We start from the raw sequence: 20,463 nt of genomic DNA, 5'->3' as shown, positions 1-20,463 counted from the left end.
AGAAAGCTCTGAACCATTCCTTAGAAAGGAAGATGAAGTGGACATACTCCAAATACTGTGTGGTAATGAAAAAAAAAAAACTGTTAAATACTAAATATAATGTCACATCAAATTAAACTGCGTTCAAGGGCATAAACCTCGCACCACACGCGAATCGTGAAGTGTGCCCGAAACTGTGTTCATGTAGTGAGCGCTTATGAACCAGGAATCAGGAACCCTTCTCCGAAAGTAACTAATCGCATCCTTGACAGCGGACAGGAAGGATTCCGCGGTGAGACAAGAATTGTACACGGAAGCGGACGGAGTTTATCAACCTTTGATAAATATTCGCATCGGACATAAAGACATCCCAGCTGATGCCGGAACCGAACACTTGCAGATAAAGAACCTTAAACGAACGAAGCAGAGTTTTAGCCTCGGCCATGACTTCCGGAAGAAGAGAAATGCTTATCATTTCCCACCTACGAAACTTCCCGAAGCTCGCTCATTTTTTTTTTTTTTATCTGCAGCTAAAGCTGAAAGAAAGAAATAAAACATCTAACCAATTATCTTAACATTAGAACTTCCGACAAATCTCACGAAAGAGCCCGAGGGAACGTAACAAGTCAAAGATCTTACTATTAGAAATTTTCGGGAAGATAGAAAAATGTACTGCGAAGTGCTGAGCGGTAGCCAGCAATAGCCGAAAATGGAAGAATCTTGACTTTCCAAAGGAATAAAAGAAAACCAGCTATTTCGGTTATGGCAGGCCTAAAGATGGAATGACCTTCCTTACGACACAGACTTCCCCATGTCAAGTTGACCTGGTAAAGCTTACGGGCTGACTTCTCAAGTTGAAAGAAACTCTGTCTAGACATAGCTTTAGAGTGTCTGGACTGTCTAGCTGTTTGCTCGGCAGTCGCCTGCAACTAGGTTCATCACGCAAGAGTTTGGATGATAATGGTGAAAATGCGTTTGACTAAAAGATCTTCCGCATGAGGAGGAACATCGGAACTTCCGTAAGGAGCATTAGGAATTCCGGAACAGCGGGCGTTAGAGCCAGCAAGGAGCTAGAGTCATAGATGTCTTGACACTACCGCAATTCCTGATTACCTGATGAATGAGACCGAATGGCGGAAAGTATACACCTGTAAGTTCTAATGATCTTGTTCCCCCCCGAGTTCTCAGATACGACACGGCAGTTACGATGTCGCAAAGCAGACCCACTACTGTGTTGCACACAAGGACTGAGAAACACCTGAGGGCTTCCTTTACAGCCCTGAGGTTCCCGAAGGTTATGACTCCTCTCGTTCCCGATCCCTCCAGAGGCCCGAAGCCTGGGTTCCTCCAAGGTTGCTCCCCAACCTTGATATGAGGCATCTGAGTACAGATGACCGTCGGGAAGAGGGGAGACTATAGACCTTCTGGATGTCAGATGCGCTTCTTCTGACAATCACAGACGATCCGACAAGCGAGAATCGTTCCAGATTATACCTGCATTCTCGATGTGGAAGTCCCAGCGATTCCTGAGACATACCTGAAGAGAAAGCATGCGGAGACACAAGACACAGAAGCACAATTGAAATGAAACACGTGTGTGTGTGTGTGTGTCGGTATAACATGGGTAGGGGCATATGCAGACACAGAAGCACAACTGAAATCCTGGAATGAGAGAGAGAGAGAGAGAGAGAGAGAGAGAGAGAGAGAGAGAGAGAGAGAGACATTCTCCCTAAGAGGCTTCTTCAAGTGGGTACTGGCTGTTCCCTGTTAGACAGGAACCCTCTACTTCCACATTTGTACCTTCAATGATGCATAATTGCCGACACTGGAGACATGAGTTAGAAGCAACAAGTTCGTTATACTGGCCACATCCCTTGAACCCAGAGCAGCCACACTAATCATAGCTTGCTGTGACGCTACTGCTGACGAGGCTACACGAAATAGACCATGGAGGAGATATCCTCCTCCCTAAAAGACTGTTGCAGAGCGCAAAAGGCGCCCTCAACAGAACCCTCTCCGAATGTCCGGATAGTGAGGTGGAAGCTTCAAAAGAAGCCCCTCCTCTTCTGCCAAAGAACGTTGTACAGTCAGGTGACATGTTAACCTGGTATGCCAGCCTTATTGACACCGAAGTGATGAGGTGTCAGGCAGTACCAGACCGGAGGGAGAATCATCTTGTTTGAGCAAATACCGGTTCTGTCGCATATAGCGACTCAAACATCGTTGCTTCGGTAGTGTAGGCTCCTCCGGAACCTTGGATTGAGGATAAGTGAGGAAGTCTACCATCCGCTTATACTCATTCTCATTGGCTGAAGGAGAACTAATATCCGGTACCGGATCCTCTTCTTCAAATGAACAATCCTTGTCAGACTGGTTCGACCGAGCCGGAGGATTGTCGGACTGGTCCGACCAAGCCGGAGGATTGTCGGACTGGTCCGACCAAGCCGGAGGATTGTCGGACTGGTCCGACCGAGCCTGAACAGGAAAGAGGCAGGCCGATCCCTAGCAAACGCCGAACTCGAAAACCCGGAACTTGCTACACCTGGGTGCGTGAGAAGGACACCTGACGTATCAATCACGAACATACTGGAGGCACCAAAGTAAAGACTGCGCAAACCCCCCACCACCCAACAGGGATGACGCAACAACTGGGCGGACCACGCCCACTTCTGAGAGCGAAGAGGCAGCAACACCCGAACCACTCAAATGGATGTATCAAACCGCATGAGAATGGGAATCAGGAACTGAAGACCCGGAATCAACCCCGAACCAACACGGATGCCTGAACATGCGGAGGGACAGAGAAAACCTGCCGGAAAGTTGAAAAGAAGAAGCTGAAAGGGGAAGAAGGAAGAAGCCATGCCTGAACCACTGAGCGCCCAACGCCGAAAGATGGGAAGGTCCCAACCTGACTGAAACTCAAAGGAGCATTGAAGGGGAAGTTATGAGGTACCGAACGGAAGGTAACAGAAGAAGGTAGTTACCAACTATCCTGGAGAATGGAAAGGCTGCGGAAACTATCGGTGCTGATACACTGAACGCTGGCGCAGGCAAATCGCCGAATGCCGTAGCATCCGCAAGAATCGCGGAAGATACATTACAGTTAGAAAACTATCGGTGCTGATACACTGAACACTGGTGCAGGCGAATCGCCGAATGCCGTAGCATCTGCAAGAATCGCGGAGGATACATTACAGTTAGGAAACTATCGGTGCTGATACACTGAATGCTGGCGCAGGCGAATCGCTGACTGCCGTAGCATCCGCAAGAATCGCGGAAGATACATTACAGTCAGGAACCCACAAAGAATGAAATAAGGAGTTGCTGACGCCTCTGCAACACCTGAGAAGCAACTAGACCGAATGCCTGAGAAACTACCGGATTTGCAAAAGGTGATAAGACGACGGATCCGTAAAAAGTACCCCTTCCCTTAACCCCAAAGAGAGAGAGGGGGGCCGCTGAGCTCTAAAATACAGGGTTGAAGCAAGAAAGCCTGGCTCTGCTGAGTTAAAAGCCAAGAAAACAGGATGCGCAACAAAGACCCCGAGAGCCCTCCAAAGAGCAGGCAGAAAAGAAGATTGAGAAGGGCAATGGAAGAAGGCTTAGAAGGAAAAGGGGAAAAACGGGAAATTTCCGTAGCGGCCGAAGAGGCCATAGATTTCAAAGAAAATAGACTGGTTCTGTTCCCCCCACCCCTGATAATCTTGATAGACATTATCAAATCAGAAAATTCTTTAAGACATGATCATGAATATTGGGAAAACTCGATCGCCAGAATTACCACCATCGCAAGACGAACGAAATTTTAAACCCCTAAAGGAAAGGAACCTTCAAAGGAGGAGTATTCAAGGAAAAACAAAAATTCAGAACCAGATACATCAGAAACCAAATCTGAACGACCCTCCACGGATCTGGAAACCTTTGTTGCACAGAGCACGAGGCAGGAAATAAACCGACGATTGATCTAAATGAAAGACCTAAACCCAAAGAAGACCACGTTCAACTACTTTTCCTGAATACTTCCTAAATTAGAATTCCTACCCTTCTGAGTGATTCCTAATTCTAAATCCACCTTAGAACTTACACTTTTAGAGGGAAGGGGGAAAACTGCTGCCAACACTGCCTGCTCCACGCCGGGGGGCCGCAGATCCTACCTTCGAGGTTTGCAGTTCTCCATGACCCCCAGCACCTGTTAGGGCTGGTTCTGGAACAGGCAGGGGGGCTGAAAAAGAACGATTAGTATCTACAACACTATTACTACTATCCTTATCTCTAGCTTCTGTTAATTTAGTCATAGTTAGTTAGTTAGTTATAAAAAATAGACTAGACATACTCAGCTAGTAACTTGTCCTCTAACTTTTTGAATAATTCTTCCATCTGATCTACCAACCAAGATTCGCCGCCTATCTGACTGATACTACACTGTGTCTTCCTACATAAAAACACAAACAGAATGTTGATCATGTTTGAGGGTACTCATCCTATGCTTGCAGAACGTGTAGGGCCGATGAGCGTCAGCATCTCCAGCAGAAGAAGGCTCTGTTGTCGAAGATGTAAAAAAAAAAGTGGAAGCATCGGCGCTAGCAGACGGCGATGTCTTCTTGTTTGACTTATCCAAACGAGTCCAAAGTCAAAATTGGGAGAGAAGTTCCAAATCCTATCAATAAAGTATCCATCCAGGAGAAAATGCGTGGAAAACGTCCAAATCGTGATCTGATGTCCAAATTCTTGAATGGGGGCCGGGCTAAATGACCAAAAGTTCGCCTGATGTGGGACACACCCACACAGCAAGGCGAACAAAAAGCAATTGGGGTATCTCGGCCTCACTCGGTCGGGACTTGCAGCAGTGTTGCCAACGGTACTTCAGATAACTCATTTGACTAGATTTTCCTGTAAGCATTGGTAACGCTGACAGTTTATTACCAACTTAGTGGGTAAAAGCTATGGGGATGTAGTTCGGGCTGGTAGGTGACCAGGGATAATTCAGGTGTTCAGGGAGTGTATTGCAATAATTACAATTAACAACAACATTAGTATTACAAATGACAGGAATATCTGGGATCTCCTAAAAGCTCACTGATATTTCTGCTGAAAACCTACAATATTTTCTGTAATAAAGCCTACAACATTTTTTGAAACTCTAGGGTGGGTGGGGGTGAGGGGTCGCTGCTCTCATAAATTGACACTAACGTTGCTTAAAATTAAACCCCTTCTCAAAAAGTTACTACTGTACAGCAATAAGGAAACTGGATACTTATAAAGGTTATCATGATATTCTCTTGAAAAATACAAAAAAAAAAAAAAAAAATTGTGAAAGTCACAGGAGCAAGGTCAAGTTTGTGTTATGATCATGACAACAAACAAAGTGAGGTACATAGGAGACTAAGGGCTGAACATTTAACTTATTCTCACTAAACTTGGTTGCCAAGTAAACGAAAAAGTGAGGATTCCCATAAATGTACTCCTGTGTGTATCTCTCTTTGGGTGATAAGATTAACTAATTATCCTTGTAATCTAACAACCACACTACAAGTTAGCTGCAAGCCACAGGAACCAACACACCTCAATTGTTGTGAAGGGACCAAAAAAATGGAGCACTGAACTATAAGACAAACTCTCACCATATAAATCCTCAGTATTTCCTGGATTCCAAATGAATGAAAATCTGGAAATAGGCATCCTTTAGGTAAGAGATCACATTTAATTTCTTCCCTGAAAGATTTTTTAAGTACCCCAGTTATCTCTCCATCTTGAAAGTGTGCCTAAACTCTCTAGCTTCGTAGCAAATTGTGCACCAGAATCATTCTGCCTCTATAACTTGCAGATAACCTAATAAGCTATTATTGTGGACTTCTTTGATCAGGTTTAGTAGATTTATCAAGTTATCAGAGATAGTCACCAAATATAAGTGGGGGATATCTACAAAATCCTGTAGCCCTTCTGGAAAACATTATAACTCAAGGGACTGCTCTAAGGGTTTGCCACACCATACATGCAGTCTTCAGACACCCTTGAGCCACTTCCTCCTTTTATGCCATTTGACAACATGGAACTCTATCCCCTTCTGACTGCAGATTTAACAGAGAATTTTGGAAATTTTGCAGATAATTGAAGTAATAAGGAAGATGAACCTCACTAAGGGGTCCTATTACCCTTTCATCTTTAGGTATTGAAGCTCACTGTAACTGAGCTAGGGCTCCCTGAGGAATAGTTGTCGTCTGCTTCCTGTAAAATGTCTTCCTCCTAGAAGTGTGAGTTTCTGCTGTAAATTTTCCTGCATCACTGACTTAAGAATGCTCAAGTCAAACAGATTTTAAAATTTCAATTTTCACCTGTTCTCAATGATCGCTCATGCAGATTCTTGGTCTGTGACAATAAAAAGACCTTTCCATGCTGCCATTAGAGAAACCTGGAGTGAGATGATGAATGTTCAGTATTTATATATACTATATAGTAGAAATATAAAACTATGACTGGGCTTCAGAGAAAGATTTGCAAGATATATTGCAAACACTTACAGAGTAAACAAATGGCACCAGAAGCCAAAACCAGGGCATGAATTATGTAAATGGTGCATTCCCTGTCTTTAAAGATTTTGTTGGATCTGGCCACACAGTAAACAAACTGTTTTGAAAACCACTGTGTCTTCCACCTCACAAGGTAAAATATGAATGCTGCTTTCTGGAAAGCACTAAAGCTACCAATATGTCAAAATATAAGGAATTATATAGATATAATAAATGCTGAATCATTTATGACTTAACATTTACATGAATAATTACTTTATTCCCTGATCATCCTTCTAATGTCTGATGTGTAACATGCTTGTCTTTATAGTTCTGAAGACCTGCCAAATAGTCAATTTGTTCTCTTGAGTTGTGAAGTAGTATTGAAACCAGACATGGCTGTGATCTCTAACAGTATGTCCATACATTTCAAAATAATAAATTAGTATATCAACCCTACACATATAGTTTTTGTATTGCACACAGAAAATTATATATTTTTAAATCTTATACAGAATACCAACATCTGCCTGATAAAGTAGAGCAGATGACAATCTCCTGGAAGGCCATTTTCAAATGCACGGTACAAAACTTCAAGGAATTAATTTAAAGATGTAGGGTATATGTGCAAATGCCTTTTCACAGGAAACTAAGCAATTTACCAGAAAATTACATGTACAGTATACAATCATCACAACTAGAAGAGCAACAAATTGAGAAAACTGAAAAAATGCTTACAGATGGTCTTATAGGTTCCACTGGACAAGGAAGACCTTTCTTCAGTCTAGTAATTGGGGCATTAATACTTTTCAATTTCTCACCAAGGGCTTTCATTATCTCATTGACTTTACCCTGTTTCATCTTCAACTGCTGACCATACGGCACCTAGGGTAGAAAATCATGAATACTGAAGCAATACAAAGAGAAATAATTTTTTAAAGTGGATTACACTTACTGTACTATCATAAAGCATACAGACTAAAAAAATTAGTGAGTCTAATGTCTTCTTTCTTTTACTGTGTTGGCTTATGGAGCAAAAAACTGTTCATGTACCTGGACAACCAAATATGATAACTGTAAAAGCTTTTGGTAATCATGACCGCTGGCATTCTTTTCTGTAAGATTCAACACACTCTCAGGAAGTGATGTTTCACCCTTCAGATTCAACATGAAAATTGACATACTGTATAATTTGAGTTTAATGAACTTATGAAATACACTGATAAATCTTCATCACAAAAAAGCGCTTCTCAATAAATCAAGAAAATTATACAGAAAGCTTTCATACGAAAACTACATTAACCAATGGTAACTATTTTATAAATAAATATATACAAAAATAAAAACAAAAGCTATAAGATAAACCACTAGGTATGTAAAGTAGACCATCCAGTTTGTAAAATGGATACAAGAATAATCAAGATAAAGGTATAAGTAAACCATCAGGTTTGTAAAATAAACCTAAGCACATATTCACATTCAAATCCAACTCATTTCTTTACATTCACACAGCTCAGCTAATGTTGTATAAAGAATGAAGCCTGGCAAAGGCAGAATTCACCATCAGTACAGATGATTACAACAGAACAGCTTGGTAATGAACCATATGAGAAGGGCTGTTTTTAATTGCACTATGTTTCAAGACAACTGCCATGTTGGTTAGAACAAATCATCACCACCCATAAAAAGAAAAATACATCCCTTAAGATAATTATCAATAACAAAAGCTAAGACTCTCAGATCAGTCTTCTGAAAACTAGAGTATACTGAGTGAATGCTGGTGTATAGTACAGCATAATTCATCATGTTCTGGGGGATAACTATGGCACATCTAACCTACTTGTATTAACTTTACTGACACTATCACAGTGCTGCTAGTCTGGTTCTATAATCCACTGCAATTATCACTAGTGGAAAACAAGATTACCTGGTACAAAGGTGTAACCACTTGTGCAAGTCTTTCATATTGATTCTCTGCTGTGACTGGCTCTGACATTGGACGATTCAAAGTAGGCTGAAATATATAAAACAAAAATTACATTAAACAAACTTGCATTAGCAATGAAATATTGTATATAGCAGAATGAGACAGAATTTTGTAATTGCAGCTGTTTAAAATGAATATTCAAGTCTTTACAAAAGGAAAATTCTAACACCAAAAGCACTTCAATAAAAGAATAAATTTACTAACTTGTGAACTTACCGAAACCTTCTCCTGTAGAGATTCATGTTTGTTCTTTGGCTGTGCTTTTTCCTTCACACTTTCATGCTCTGGGCCACCTCTTGATAAACGCTTCAGTTCCTCCTCTGTCAGTGGTGCTTGCAATATTGGGATATTGCAAGGACTTGATACTGAATTGATGGGTTTTTCCAACTCACCATGCCTGTCAAAGCATGGGATATTAATTTTTAGGCATTATATAACAAAAAACATTCAAGAACATCTCACACCAGTATTCAACATTTTAGGAATATCAATAAAGAATAATCTGGAACAATGTGATTTCTAAAAACCCAGAAGCAAATCCCTCAAGCAATACAAACAAATATGCTATTACATTCATTTTTTGTCGGGTTATACAGTTTAGAGATAAAAAAAAAAATTTAAAAGCTAGTTATTCTTGCAAAAATACAAACCTTTGTTCTTTACATTAGGATAAGCTTGTTAATGCAAGCTGGAACAGCCATTAAAAACTTACTGACAAAATCATTAACCATTGAGAGGTAGGGGAAACCATGCCCACCTGTCAGTCTGCATTCAACTTTGCTTTTCAGCTGCTGTCAGATGCAGATGTATTTTCTTCATCTCTCTGCACCCACCTTCGCCATTATCAACTTTATGCTCTGTGTTTTTTAGTATTTTTGTTCTTTTTTTCCTTTTCTTGTGTGTAAGGTTTTTTGTGTTTGATTTGAGATGGATCAAACCCGTAAATCACTTAAGCCATCTCCTTCTTCTACACTAAGGAAACCTCTTGCTATCTGGCACTGCCCCAGGAAAGACAAACCCTCTAGGCAATTTTTGTCTAGCATAGAGATTGACCCACATATGCTATGTACACATTGCAGAAAACTTTCCTGCAATTGAAAGGATCCATGTTTTGAGTGCCAGGAGTGGACATCAGAAAAGTGGTAAAGTTTGTGGCTAAGAAGACCTCATCTGTGTCATCAGAGGAAAATACTGCACCGGTGACATTGAGAGGTCTTCGGCACCTTCCTTCCACCCGCCAAGCTTCCACCTACTGTTTCGACTCCCAAAGGAGCTGTCTCCTTTTCACTGACTCACACCAATCGCTTGGTAGGGATTCAGTGAGAGGGAGAGGACATTCACTCCAGCATCTCATTTAAGGCTTGATTTTACTCAGAGGGAGAGCTTCCCTGGTGGAACGAAGACCTCACTACTAACCCAATTGTCCTTGCAGGTCAGGGGGATGCTGAGAGACTTAAGGAGTTATGGCCATCCCTGGGGATCTTGGAAGAGCCTAATGTGAAGTCCTTATTGAGTAACCTGTCTTCTGTTTTAGAGACTCTTGTGACCCCTATAACTATGACTCCAGCCAATGGGATGACTTGGACAGTGACCATATCTACTGATTCCTTCACACTCCTACGCATTCTGTAACTCCTCACACTTCTTTTGTGATGTGTCATGAGGAGTTGAGGGCAGTCCTCCTTCATTTCTTCACCATGGCTTTAACCTTGGCAAGCCTTAAGAAGATGAAGAAATGCAAGAGGAAGTCGTTGTCTATCTTGAGAGAAGGTGAGGAAGGAGCATGCAGGTGCTTTTTCACCCCCCCTCCTGTTCTGAAACACAAATGGTCAAGGGCTCCTGAGAATGTGTTTTCACCTGTTCTAGTGGCACACCCAGACGAGGCAAGAGGGGGGTCAATCGCTCTGCCTCCCCTGTTGGAAGAAGTTTTGGCCTCTTGGAAGGCTGTGGCATGTTCGAGGGACAGCCCCAGCCACATTTGCATGAATGGGACCGCTCTCCCCAACCCGTGGTGACATCACTGTATGTTAGGTGAGGGTGCCAGGAACCATTCACCTTTTCCCTCCACCTCTTTGGGCATTTCCAAGACGAGGGGGTCAGACAGGTCCATGGACCATGACAGAGATTGTTCATGCTCTCAGTCCAGTCCTATGGACTGACAGGGACTGTTCACACTCCTTGTCAGTCCGTCCGTGAAGACATATGAGCCTGGTACAGTCCTAGGACCGTAGAGATCGTATGCCCAAGTGGTTGAACAATTCCCAGGGGACTCTGAGGAGTTTCTCTCCCCTGCAGAGGGAGTAACTTAGGATATCCAAGAACTGGAAGGGTCCAAGGGTCCCCTGCCCCAGGCCTCCGCTACGCCTGAGTTACAGTGGCAGTTCTGATGGGACATTTGGCTGATCAGGCAGCATAATGACCAAGAGGAGAGGACTGTGGCTGCATTTGCAGAGCACTTCTCTTCCATCAAGGCCAAAGGGGCTGTGCAAACTCTTCTCTGTGCAGTCCCAAAGTCAAAATGCTTCTATACCACTGTGGTCACTTGACATGGATAGACAAAGAATACCCCTAGACATCGGCAACCCCGACCCAATCCATATACATATCTGGTAAATCGGAGCTAACAGTCAGCGCAAACAAGCTGTGCAAACCCCTCTCTATGTGATCCCAAAGGACTGCAGTGAAAAAGGTTGAAGTGATCCCCTCTACCACAGTTGACCAACCAAGAAAATCAAGGAGAACACAACAACCCATTGTCTCCGTCAATGGTCTGCAGACTGAGAAATGAGCAGCAAAAGAACCACACGAAAAGGTCACACGGCCTTTTCTCTGAACATCTCTAAAGGGTTGTGGTGAGAAAGGGAACTCAAATTGATGCAAACTCAAAAACCAATAGAGTGGAGACAAAAAAGCTGAAGTTTCAGGAGATGGTCCTCAGTACCAACTGTACCTTGGAAAAAACACCCGCCATTGGCTACCGAACTTCCCCGCCCTACTCTGAGTAGAAGGGCACACTGAAAGAAGCCTAATAAAACTTCAAACATGGGTTAGACTCCCCCACTCCAAATTTACAATGTAGTAAAGGACTGAGATAGAGAAAATAGAAGATGACATCAAAGGTGAAGTAGGGAAGAATGATGTCTCTCTATCCTTCCCATTCTGTCGATACTCGCCCTGTCTGCAGGGTTGGTCGTATCTAGCAACAAAAACAGCCAAAACTACAAGAAGAAGGGTACATAGCCTACTTCCTCAAGCAAATAAAAAGAAAGACCATGATAGAAGGATTACTTTATCTATGGTAAGCCAATCTCTCACAGTCCTTCCAAGTGGCCCTCTCATACATACCTGAGAGGTAAATCTATTAGTAATGAAAACTGGAAAATGTCACAGCTGTAGTGAACACTACTAGAAGCTGCTATATTTCCAATGAAAACAAAGATTCATCCTTGCATGGAAAGCCAAACCCTAATTCCTTATTAGCATACTTAACTGACTAATTGATCTGTGTTATCATAATACAAAGACAGTCAAAAACCAAAGAAGGAAAGGAAATACTTAAGTGTATTCATTTAAAGTTCAAAGGGCGAAGATCATGGAGAGAGTCAGGAGAGACATCTGAACTCGACATTAGCTGGAAACACAGCAGAGTGCAGATTGACAGGTGGGTGGGGTTCCCCCTGCCTGTCAGTAGTTAACTACCATTTCCAGCTCGCATTTGCAACTTAAACCCCATGCATATTTTCATGATGTTGCCTTGTAATACGTATATCCTCCTATAATTTTGACATATTTACTTTTTTCATGTGTTATGTTTAATGATAATGGTTGTTGAAGTGTTATATTTAGTTTGCCATCAGATCTCAAAAGAACTAATGATTACTTAATAACGTAATTTAGAATTGTTAATACAATATTAACAGTAACGTAATTTAGAATCTTTCTTGATAAAAACGTAGTATGTTGAACACGTGTGTGTCCACCAGGGCTTGTTTCATTTCAATTGTCATCAGTTAAGATAAGAGCGAGCGCTTTGTTTTGGGTTAGTGATGACAGGTTTTTGAAAACAAACGCCGATTCGTCCTGTACAGGCTCAAGACGAGTGATTTCATGTTGTTACATGCATTGGTCAAGTCACGTATGCCACTTGGAGAGAAAGAATACATGTCCTGATCAATTACGTCATGTTTTGTAAGATGCATTCAAAACGTTTTGCTGGGATGACGTCATTTTCCTTCTAGAAGCTTCTCCATTGTATCTCGCACCCAAAACGCTTTAATGATGTCACCTCCCTGCTTCTAGAACTTTTGTATCTCGAACCCAAAATGCTTTAATGACATCATGTAATTGTTTCACGTATTACTGGAATCCTAAAATCTATTTCACTCTGATTTCTGAGACCAGTCGAATTGGTTCTCCTCTCTCTCTCTCTCTCTCGTTCTTAGGAAGAGATCACTTTTAACGTAGTATTTTGTGGTCACATATTAACATTAACTTTTGAGATCTGAATTTAGCAAAGTTATTTAGTTCGTAACGGTGCCTGGTAAAAAGTGTGTTTTGGTGTAACGCAGCTGCAGCAAGTGATTTACAGAGGTTTTCACAAGTTGTGTAAGGTAACGTGAATTTTACTTATTAATACCATGGTATGATAAGTTAGGAAATTTTGAACAAGTGAAATCATTATTGATAAATCTTATGTGTATTTTTGTGTGTTTTTCTATTTACAATCTCTTTATATTTCACATTTTTTATGTTTGTGATGTAACATTTATTTACATAGCATTTTAAATATTTCTTGGTAATTTAACATTGCATACGTAATTTAACATTGCATATTTGATTTTGATATCTTATGTGTTAAGATTTTCTTTTTAAATCTTGAGTAATTCTTGATAGTTTAAATTTTGCTTGATTAATTTAAATTCCTGATAAAGTTTTTGTGAATTAGTTTTGTTTCATAATTTAATTAAAAATTAATTGAGTGTTGTGCTATTTTCAAGTAATAGTAAATTTTTCAGATTGTGAATTCTAATTAATTGTGAATTCTAATTATAAACTTTGAATTTAAAAATAAATATTTGTATTTAACATTTTTAGAAAAACAGTGTTTCATTTGTTGATCACCAGTGAATAGGATTGATTGTGTGTGCATAAGGCAAAATGATAAACATGTTTTGTTCTTTAGTTTTGCTAAAGTGAATTAAGACCAGGGAAACAGTTAGAGTTTTTTGATGGAGTGATGCCCTTTTACTCTAGAAGATTTCTAGTTTAATTTTTGATACCTCACACATATTCTGATAGACTTAGTTTGATTTTTCAAGTAATTAAGTTTTTTCTTAAGGGATCACTGTTACCTTTAGAGTACTCAGTCGTAACAATTAATGTTATGAGAGTTCAGGTATCTGGCTGAAGTGAGGTATATTTTTGAATCTTGAGATTAGTTGTGTAATAACCAGGTACTTGATACGCATCATGACAATATAACGAATGAAGGTTTGTACTTGTGTAGGAAAAACTAGCTATCTTTAACAGTAGGTAAGATCCATCCCAAATAATAAACAATACTTTCAATGGAAAAGGAACCAATAACAGAAGAAGTCCTAATATTACCAATACTGTTATCCTCTCTCAATTAGGTGCTAAAGCTAAGCTAACTACTACTAGAGAATGAAGACAGTGACATCAATTACTGGTGCAATGACTTATGTTTTCCAAGAACACGTATCAGATCGAGACAAGAAATTGGAAGGCATCGGAAGATACAGAACAACCTCATCCCAAGAAGCAAATCGATTCCTTGGCAGAACTCTTCTAACTATTAAAGGCCAGTCCTAAGCTCAGATTACAGACAAGAGAAGCCATAGACTGCAAACTAAGGGGCGATGCTAGTTAGTTACTCAAAATAAAATTCAGTGAAACCTTAACACACTCTACAATAAGACTAACATCCTGATCTAATTTCAAAATAAATTTTACCTGAACCAAAGGGGGAGCAGAATACAGTGAGGTTATAGGCTCAGGTCTAGGGAGAGAAGGAGACAATGAGAGTGTAGAGGATGGGGAAGAGTAATTAGCAGACAAAGGACCAGCGATGAAAAAGGAAGAGAAGTAAAATGTCTATGCCCTCTTCTATTAATTACTTCCTCAATTATATGACTCTCCTCTTCCTATATATAAGGATCTCATTCGTAAATTCATCTGACCCCTACCTACACTCTTCACACCTACAGTTGACAGTACACTCCTGACATCTACAACCAGCACAGAATGCAGAGCCTATCTAATTCTTTAGAATACAATCTGTTAAAGCAGAAATCATTTCTGCAAAACCTGATGTTTTTGTTCTGATTTCCATTTGCAGACATCCTAAACAAACAAAGCAAAAGAGTCACAATACTCTGAAAAAGTCAGCAGCCAAACTAGCAAATGCACAGATCCACACCAAATGGCAGCAAGAAGAATTCTGAGAACTAAAACGTTTGAGATACTTTAATTAAAAGAAGAATTTGAATACAGTACAGTAACTTTAAATATGGCAAAATAAATTTTTTTTTACATGTCAGTAGGTAATGCTATGGAAGGAATGCATGGTTAAAATATTTTCCGTTCTTAACAATTGTTAAGAGCCTACAGTAGGCTACATATGTTAAGTAAGTGGCCCAACTACAAAGATTTGGGAGCAAAGCCATCTTTCTAGTTAAGCTTGTTACTTAGGTTAGGATGATTTTGCACTCAATGGGATGAAACCCTAACAGATGCACTAGTTTAGAAAGTCCTGAGTATGTTAGCACAAAGACAGGTCAGTGTGTGTCTAGCCTGAAGACTTGTGGAACATGTGTCAGTTCAAGAAGAAACAAAACATAAATTGTTATACAGTTTGTAATTTATTTTGAACACTGATTTAGAAATAGTAGTGCTGTGCAAAGTGTGTATGGCTGTGGCATGACAAGGCCACCCTACATCATCTAGCTGAAATAGTGTTTTTCACAATTCCTGTTTCTGGATGGACTTACAAAAAAAAAAAAAATTGGGGGGTTGTAGAATGATGGGAACAGTTTCCTAGAATGCCATATCCTGACCTAACCAGATCTTACCTCCAATTAACACTAAACATCAGAAACAACAGATTAAGCTTCTGTTCAGAGGTAGTGTCAGAACCTGGTCCCATCGTTCTCCAAACTACCCAAAAAGCAAAAAGATTGAACACGATAGGCTATTAGCAATTTTTGTTCCGTAGGTTCCCTGCTTTTCTCTGTCCTGTGAGATTCTCCTTTTGCCTAACAAGAATCCAAGTCTAGCCTAAGTACTGTAGGTTAATAACCAAGAATGCTGAGACTGACCTGGTGAACTATATTTGGAGAAACTTGAAAAAAAAAAAAACCTATTTCTAAGCAAGAGCTCTGCATGGACTATTACCTTGAAAATTGATTTTTCCTACACTTTTAGTGTTGCTGATGAAGGAGGTAGTGTTGTTTATTGTGGGTCAATTAATATTAACCACATATCTACCAAACATGGTTGGGGACCCTTCGGGAACATGGGGTTTTGGAAACATTGGGAGAAAGACCAGACCGTCATGTTGTCGTCTTGGAACGGTTCTGCACAGGAAGCCATATGTTTAAGAATGGATTGGCTAAGGAAACCTATTATAAAAAGAACTAGGTATAACTATGGGGTTGCTCCGCATCAGGAACCACCTTGGACACTGACTTTTCCTGTAGTATTTTGGTTGCTTATTAACAATCTACCATTTTTTTTGGTGGTCGACTGTAACTAACTTGTAATTAACATCAGAACTGAAGTGTTTTTGTCTGCTGGCCATCCTGAAATGCTATCGCACAAGCACAGTGTTATAGGGGAGGTTTTGGTAAAAAGTGGAGTTTCCTTCACGGGGGTCCAGGGGACAGAGCCCTTCCCGGCTAAGTAACACAGCCTGCTAGGTTAGGTTAGGGTACATTAGGTTAGTATAGTTTCTTTTACAATAGGTTTCCTTAGCCAATCCCTTCTTGAACATATGGCTCCCTAATGACTTGCGCAGGCGAGGAACAATTCCATAACAACAACATGGCAGTCCGTGTGGAGTTAACCTGCAGTTTTACCAGGAACTATACTAACCTAACGTACCCTAACCTACCCTAACTTAGGCCTAGCAGGCCATGTTATTTAGTCGGGGGCTTTGCTCACCGGCCCACCCCGGTGACGGAAACCACTTTTTACCAAAAGCTTCCCTATAACATAGCGCTGCTAATAAATAACTCCGCCCACTTTTTCCCCCTCATCGAATGATATTAAATGTTATGATGTCACTAGTTTTTTCTTGGAAAACAATTGGGTCACTTTTGAAACTCACGTTTTTTTTTATTTATAACCTGACTACTCATAGCCAGTCATATTTAATTTGGAAATCACTTTGAATGCCTTCGATGGTTGTACAAATACGTAAGCCCAACTAACTTTAGATTCATTATGGCTACTGTTAAAGTTAGTTGTGCTGGTTGCGATACTATTTCTCATTCATAAAGCGCTTCCACTCTAATAACCTGGAATTTTTAAAATACTTGCAGTCCCATGGTGTTTTACCCATTGCAGTGATGTGCCCAAACTGCAATTTACCTTGTTCTTATAGTGGAATAAGGCATAAATTCAGTTGTGGACGGGGCACACACATTTTGAAAACTAAGCGTACACGCCAGTGTACTTACAGTGTAAGCCTATTCAAAGGCACATTTCTTGATAACATTCACCTTCCACCATGGGAAACTACCTCATTTGTTAATCACTGGCTTCAAAAAACCTGGAATCATGTTACTATTATTCAGTGCTTAAAGTGGACACATCGTACTAGTGTTGGCTGGCGCAGCTCCTGTTCAGAGGTTACACAAAAGTGGCTTAACAGTCAAGAACCCATCAGCGGTCAAGGTTGTGTCACTGAAATCGACGAGGCATTATTCGTTCGGAGGAAATATCATCGCAGTCGACAATTAAGTCAAGTGTGGTTATTTGGTGGCATTGAAAGAGTGTCCAAGAAAAAGTTTGTCATTCCTCTTAATCGAGAAGGACAAGACAGAAGTGCCGAAACTCTCCCTGGATTGGTTGTGATCAGTGATGGTTGGGCAGCGAACCGGAATCTCGCTAATGAGGGCTTTTCGCACAAAGTCGTTAACCATAGTGAAGAATTCGTTGATCACACAGACAGCAGTGTGCACACACAAAACACTGAAAGGCTCTGGAGAGATATAGAGGAATGAGCTAGGAGACCAGGAAACAGATCCCAGTATCTAGAACAGTATATATCTAGGTATTTGTGCCTCGATCGTTATAGCCAAAAGCAGCGTCACCATGATTTTTTCATTGAAGTTGGCAAGTTGTATAGACCACATGGCGATCACCAACGTCCTCAAGTAGAAAGTGATGCCTCATCAACTTCTGATCTACTGATTCTCAAGGTAAGGCACGGTCGATGTTTTCGGTAAAACTTTACAATACTTGCGCAGAGTATATTAACTGACTTTTGGGGGGTCCAGGGGGGCGAAACCCCTCAGTCATGTAACACAGCCTACTAGGTTAGGTTTGTTAGGTTATGATGATGATCTGGTAAACGTACAATACTTGCACAGCCTATACTAACTGACTTTTGGGGGGTGCAGGGGCGAAGCCCCCCCGTCAGGTAACACGGCCTACTAGGTTAGGTTAGGTTAGTAAGATAACATTTATTTTTGGTTTCCTTTAATGGGGGTCCAGGGGGGTGAAGCCCCGGGCCAGGTAACACGGCATACTAGGTAAGGTCAGGGGGGGGGTTAGGTTTGTTTGTATGGTTTTCTATTCCTGGAAGTGTGTTTTCCCAGTTAATTTTGATGTGTTTTCCTCAAATTTCACCCTCATTTTTTCGGCAATTTACATATTTTAGGTATCTCCTTAAAGGGGGGGGATATCTTTAAAATTGTGCACTTCCGACAGAAATGAAGGTGAAATTCGTGCAAAACACATCAAAATTAACTGGGAAAACACATTTCTTGTCCCTTTGGGGGTGGTTCCTCTTTATCAATATTTACCATATATGGTCTTCATTCTTCGGGATTTGCTTTCTCTCTCTCTCTCTCTCTCTCTCTCTCTCTCTCTCTCTCTCTCTCTCTCTCTCTCTCTCTCTCTCTTTTACATTTGATACATTTCTCAGTAGTATTTTATAAGTTGCCAATACACAATATGAAATTGTAACCTACATTTTTGAAAAGAGCTCTTTATTCTCATTATTTTGAACCCCAGGTAGATCTAAGTAGTAGGTCCGCAGCGGCGATTTCCTTCTAACTTGACTTTTTCTACAGTTTTTTGTTGTTAATTATGGATTTACCTTCAATTTTTGTTGCATGAATGTAATTAACCTGTAATTAATCCCTGAAGTCCATCCAACAAGGGGTTTCCATACGCGATCTTCACAAGACAGAGCACAGGTACGTCTGTTTGGAACAGTTCACATCCCATCCGGCAAGTGCAATAACTTGTTAACATATGGGTACCAGGCCCCCGGGCCAGTGCTAAACACAACAAAGGGGCATCCCATTTGGCCAACAACAAACAAATGCTCCGCCAGTATCAGAAGCCATAAAAGTGTAGAAAAAACCAGTTTCCAAGGTAAAAACAGGCGCGGAGCTAATACTTAGAATTACCGAACCCCATAAACACTATGCGCAAACGATTTATAAAAAAATTAAATTATGACTTATAAGATTAAGACAGTACAGGCCCCCCCAAACAAACCTCCATAGCTAATACAGCAGAACTGTAACCAGTAAACGGTAATTCTATATATTAGCTCCGCGCCTGTTTTTACCTTTTCAACTGGTTTTTTCTACACTTTTAGGGGTTCTGATACTGGCCGTGCATCTGTTTGTTGTTGGCCAAATGGAATGTCCCTTTGCCGTGTTTAGTACTGGCCTGGGGGGGGGGAGGGTTGGGTACCCATACATTAACAAGTTATTGCACTTGCCGGACGGGATGTGAACCGTTCGAAACAGATGTACCCGTGCTCTGTCTTGTGAAGATCGTGTAAGGAAACCCCTTGTTGGATAGACTTCAGGGGTTAATTACAGGTTAATTACACTTGAGCGCCAAAAATTAAAGGTAAATTCATAATTAGCAACCAAAAAACTGTAGAAAAAGTTAAGTAAGAAGGCAGTCACCACCGCGGAGCTACTATATAGTTCTACCCTGTAAACACCCATAGGTTACGTTAGGCTGGTATTTTTAGGTTCTTTTAATGGCCTACCATTTTTAAGTCAATTTAGCATGAAAACCCATTTAGGGTTTTTATTGCAAAAATGGCTGGCTGGAGTCTTATTGGCAACTTATAAAAGTTTACCTATTTCTCTTGGGTGGTCTTTACAGCTATTTATCCCTATAGCCTAGCCTGTAGCCTACAGCCTACCGGAGCTCAAGTACTGACTTAGCCTGTAGCCTACACCCTACCGGAGCTCAAGAACTGCCTTGCCTAGGCAAACATTACCTTCGGGGATTTCCTCTTAGGCCCCTTCGCACTGCTGTTTGAGGACGGAAAATGTGAAATCTTTGGCGTACGACATTCATCTCCGGCAGGGATGTGTGTTATCTTATAATGTAACTGAATAAAAGAAATCGAATTTGCACCAAAACATCGAAATAAAACCAGACTTTGTTATTAGTAGTATTACGAGGAAGCTTCCTCTGATACGGCTCTCTACTTTGCCGGCAGTTGAACTGATTAAGGTTTAAATTCTCTGTGACACCATGTGAGTGCGGAAATTTTTGTACTTTCAATTTGTTTTCTATAAAACTCAGTGAAAAGTAAAGCATTATTTATCATTAAAGCGATATGGTCATACGGCGAGGCTTTACATGACACATGTTTTGGCGGTGGGGGGGAGGGGGTGTTAGGATCGTTTTGAATGTTAACCTCTTTTCTTACATTTCTTCTTTTCCACATGTAGTAAAATCTTTTTTTCAATTTTATCCTTACTGAAT

At 40.7% G+C, this 20,463-nt stretch overlaps 1 protein-coding gene across 1 annotated transcript in view; it reads right to left on the bottom strand.

Annotated features, from left to right (window-relative positions):
- Window positions 1-20,252, bottom strand: part of LOC136846481 (tRNA (uracil-5-)-methyltransferase homolog B-like) — an 80,225-nt gene extending 59,973 nt beyond the window's left edge. Inside the window, exons 1-4 of the mRNA XM_067117292.1 lie at window positions 19,970-20,252; window positions 8,689-8,869; window positions 8,413-8,499; window positions 7,224-7,370 (exon numbers count right to left, since the gene is read on the bottom strand). Coding sequence (XP_066973393.1) covers window positions 7,224-7,370; window positions 8,413-8,499; window positions 8,689-8,869; window positions 19,970-20,049 — 495 coding nt within the window. The 5' untranslated portion in view covers window positions 20,050-20,252. The remainder of the gene's footprint in view (window positions 1-7,223; window positions 7,371-8,412; window positions 8,500-8,688; window positions 8,870-19,969) is intronic.
- Between the last annotated feature and the right edge of the window lie 211 nt (window positions 20,253-20,463).

Source organism: Macrobrachium rosenbergii, chromosome 15 (genome assembly GCF_040412425.1).
Source record: "Macrobrachium rosenbergii isolate ZJJX-2024 chromosome 15, ASM4041242v1, whole genome shotgun sequence".
Taxonomy (NCBI): Eukaryota; Metazoa; Arthropoda; class Malacostraca; order Decapoda; family Palaemonidae; genus Macrobrachium; species Macrobrachium rosenbergii.
The sequence above is the reverse complement of the archived record's forward strand: the minus strand, read 5'-3'. Positions and strand labels throughout refer to the sequence as shown.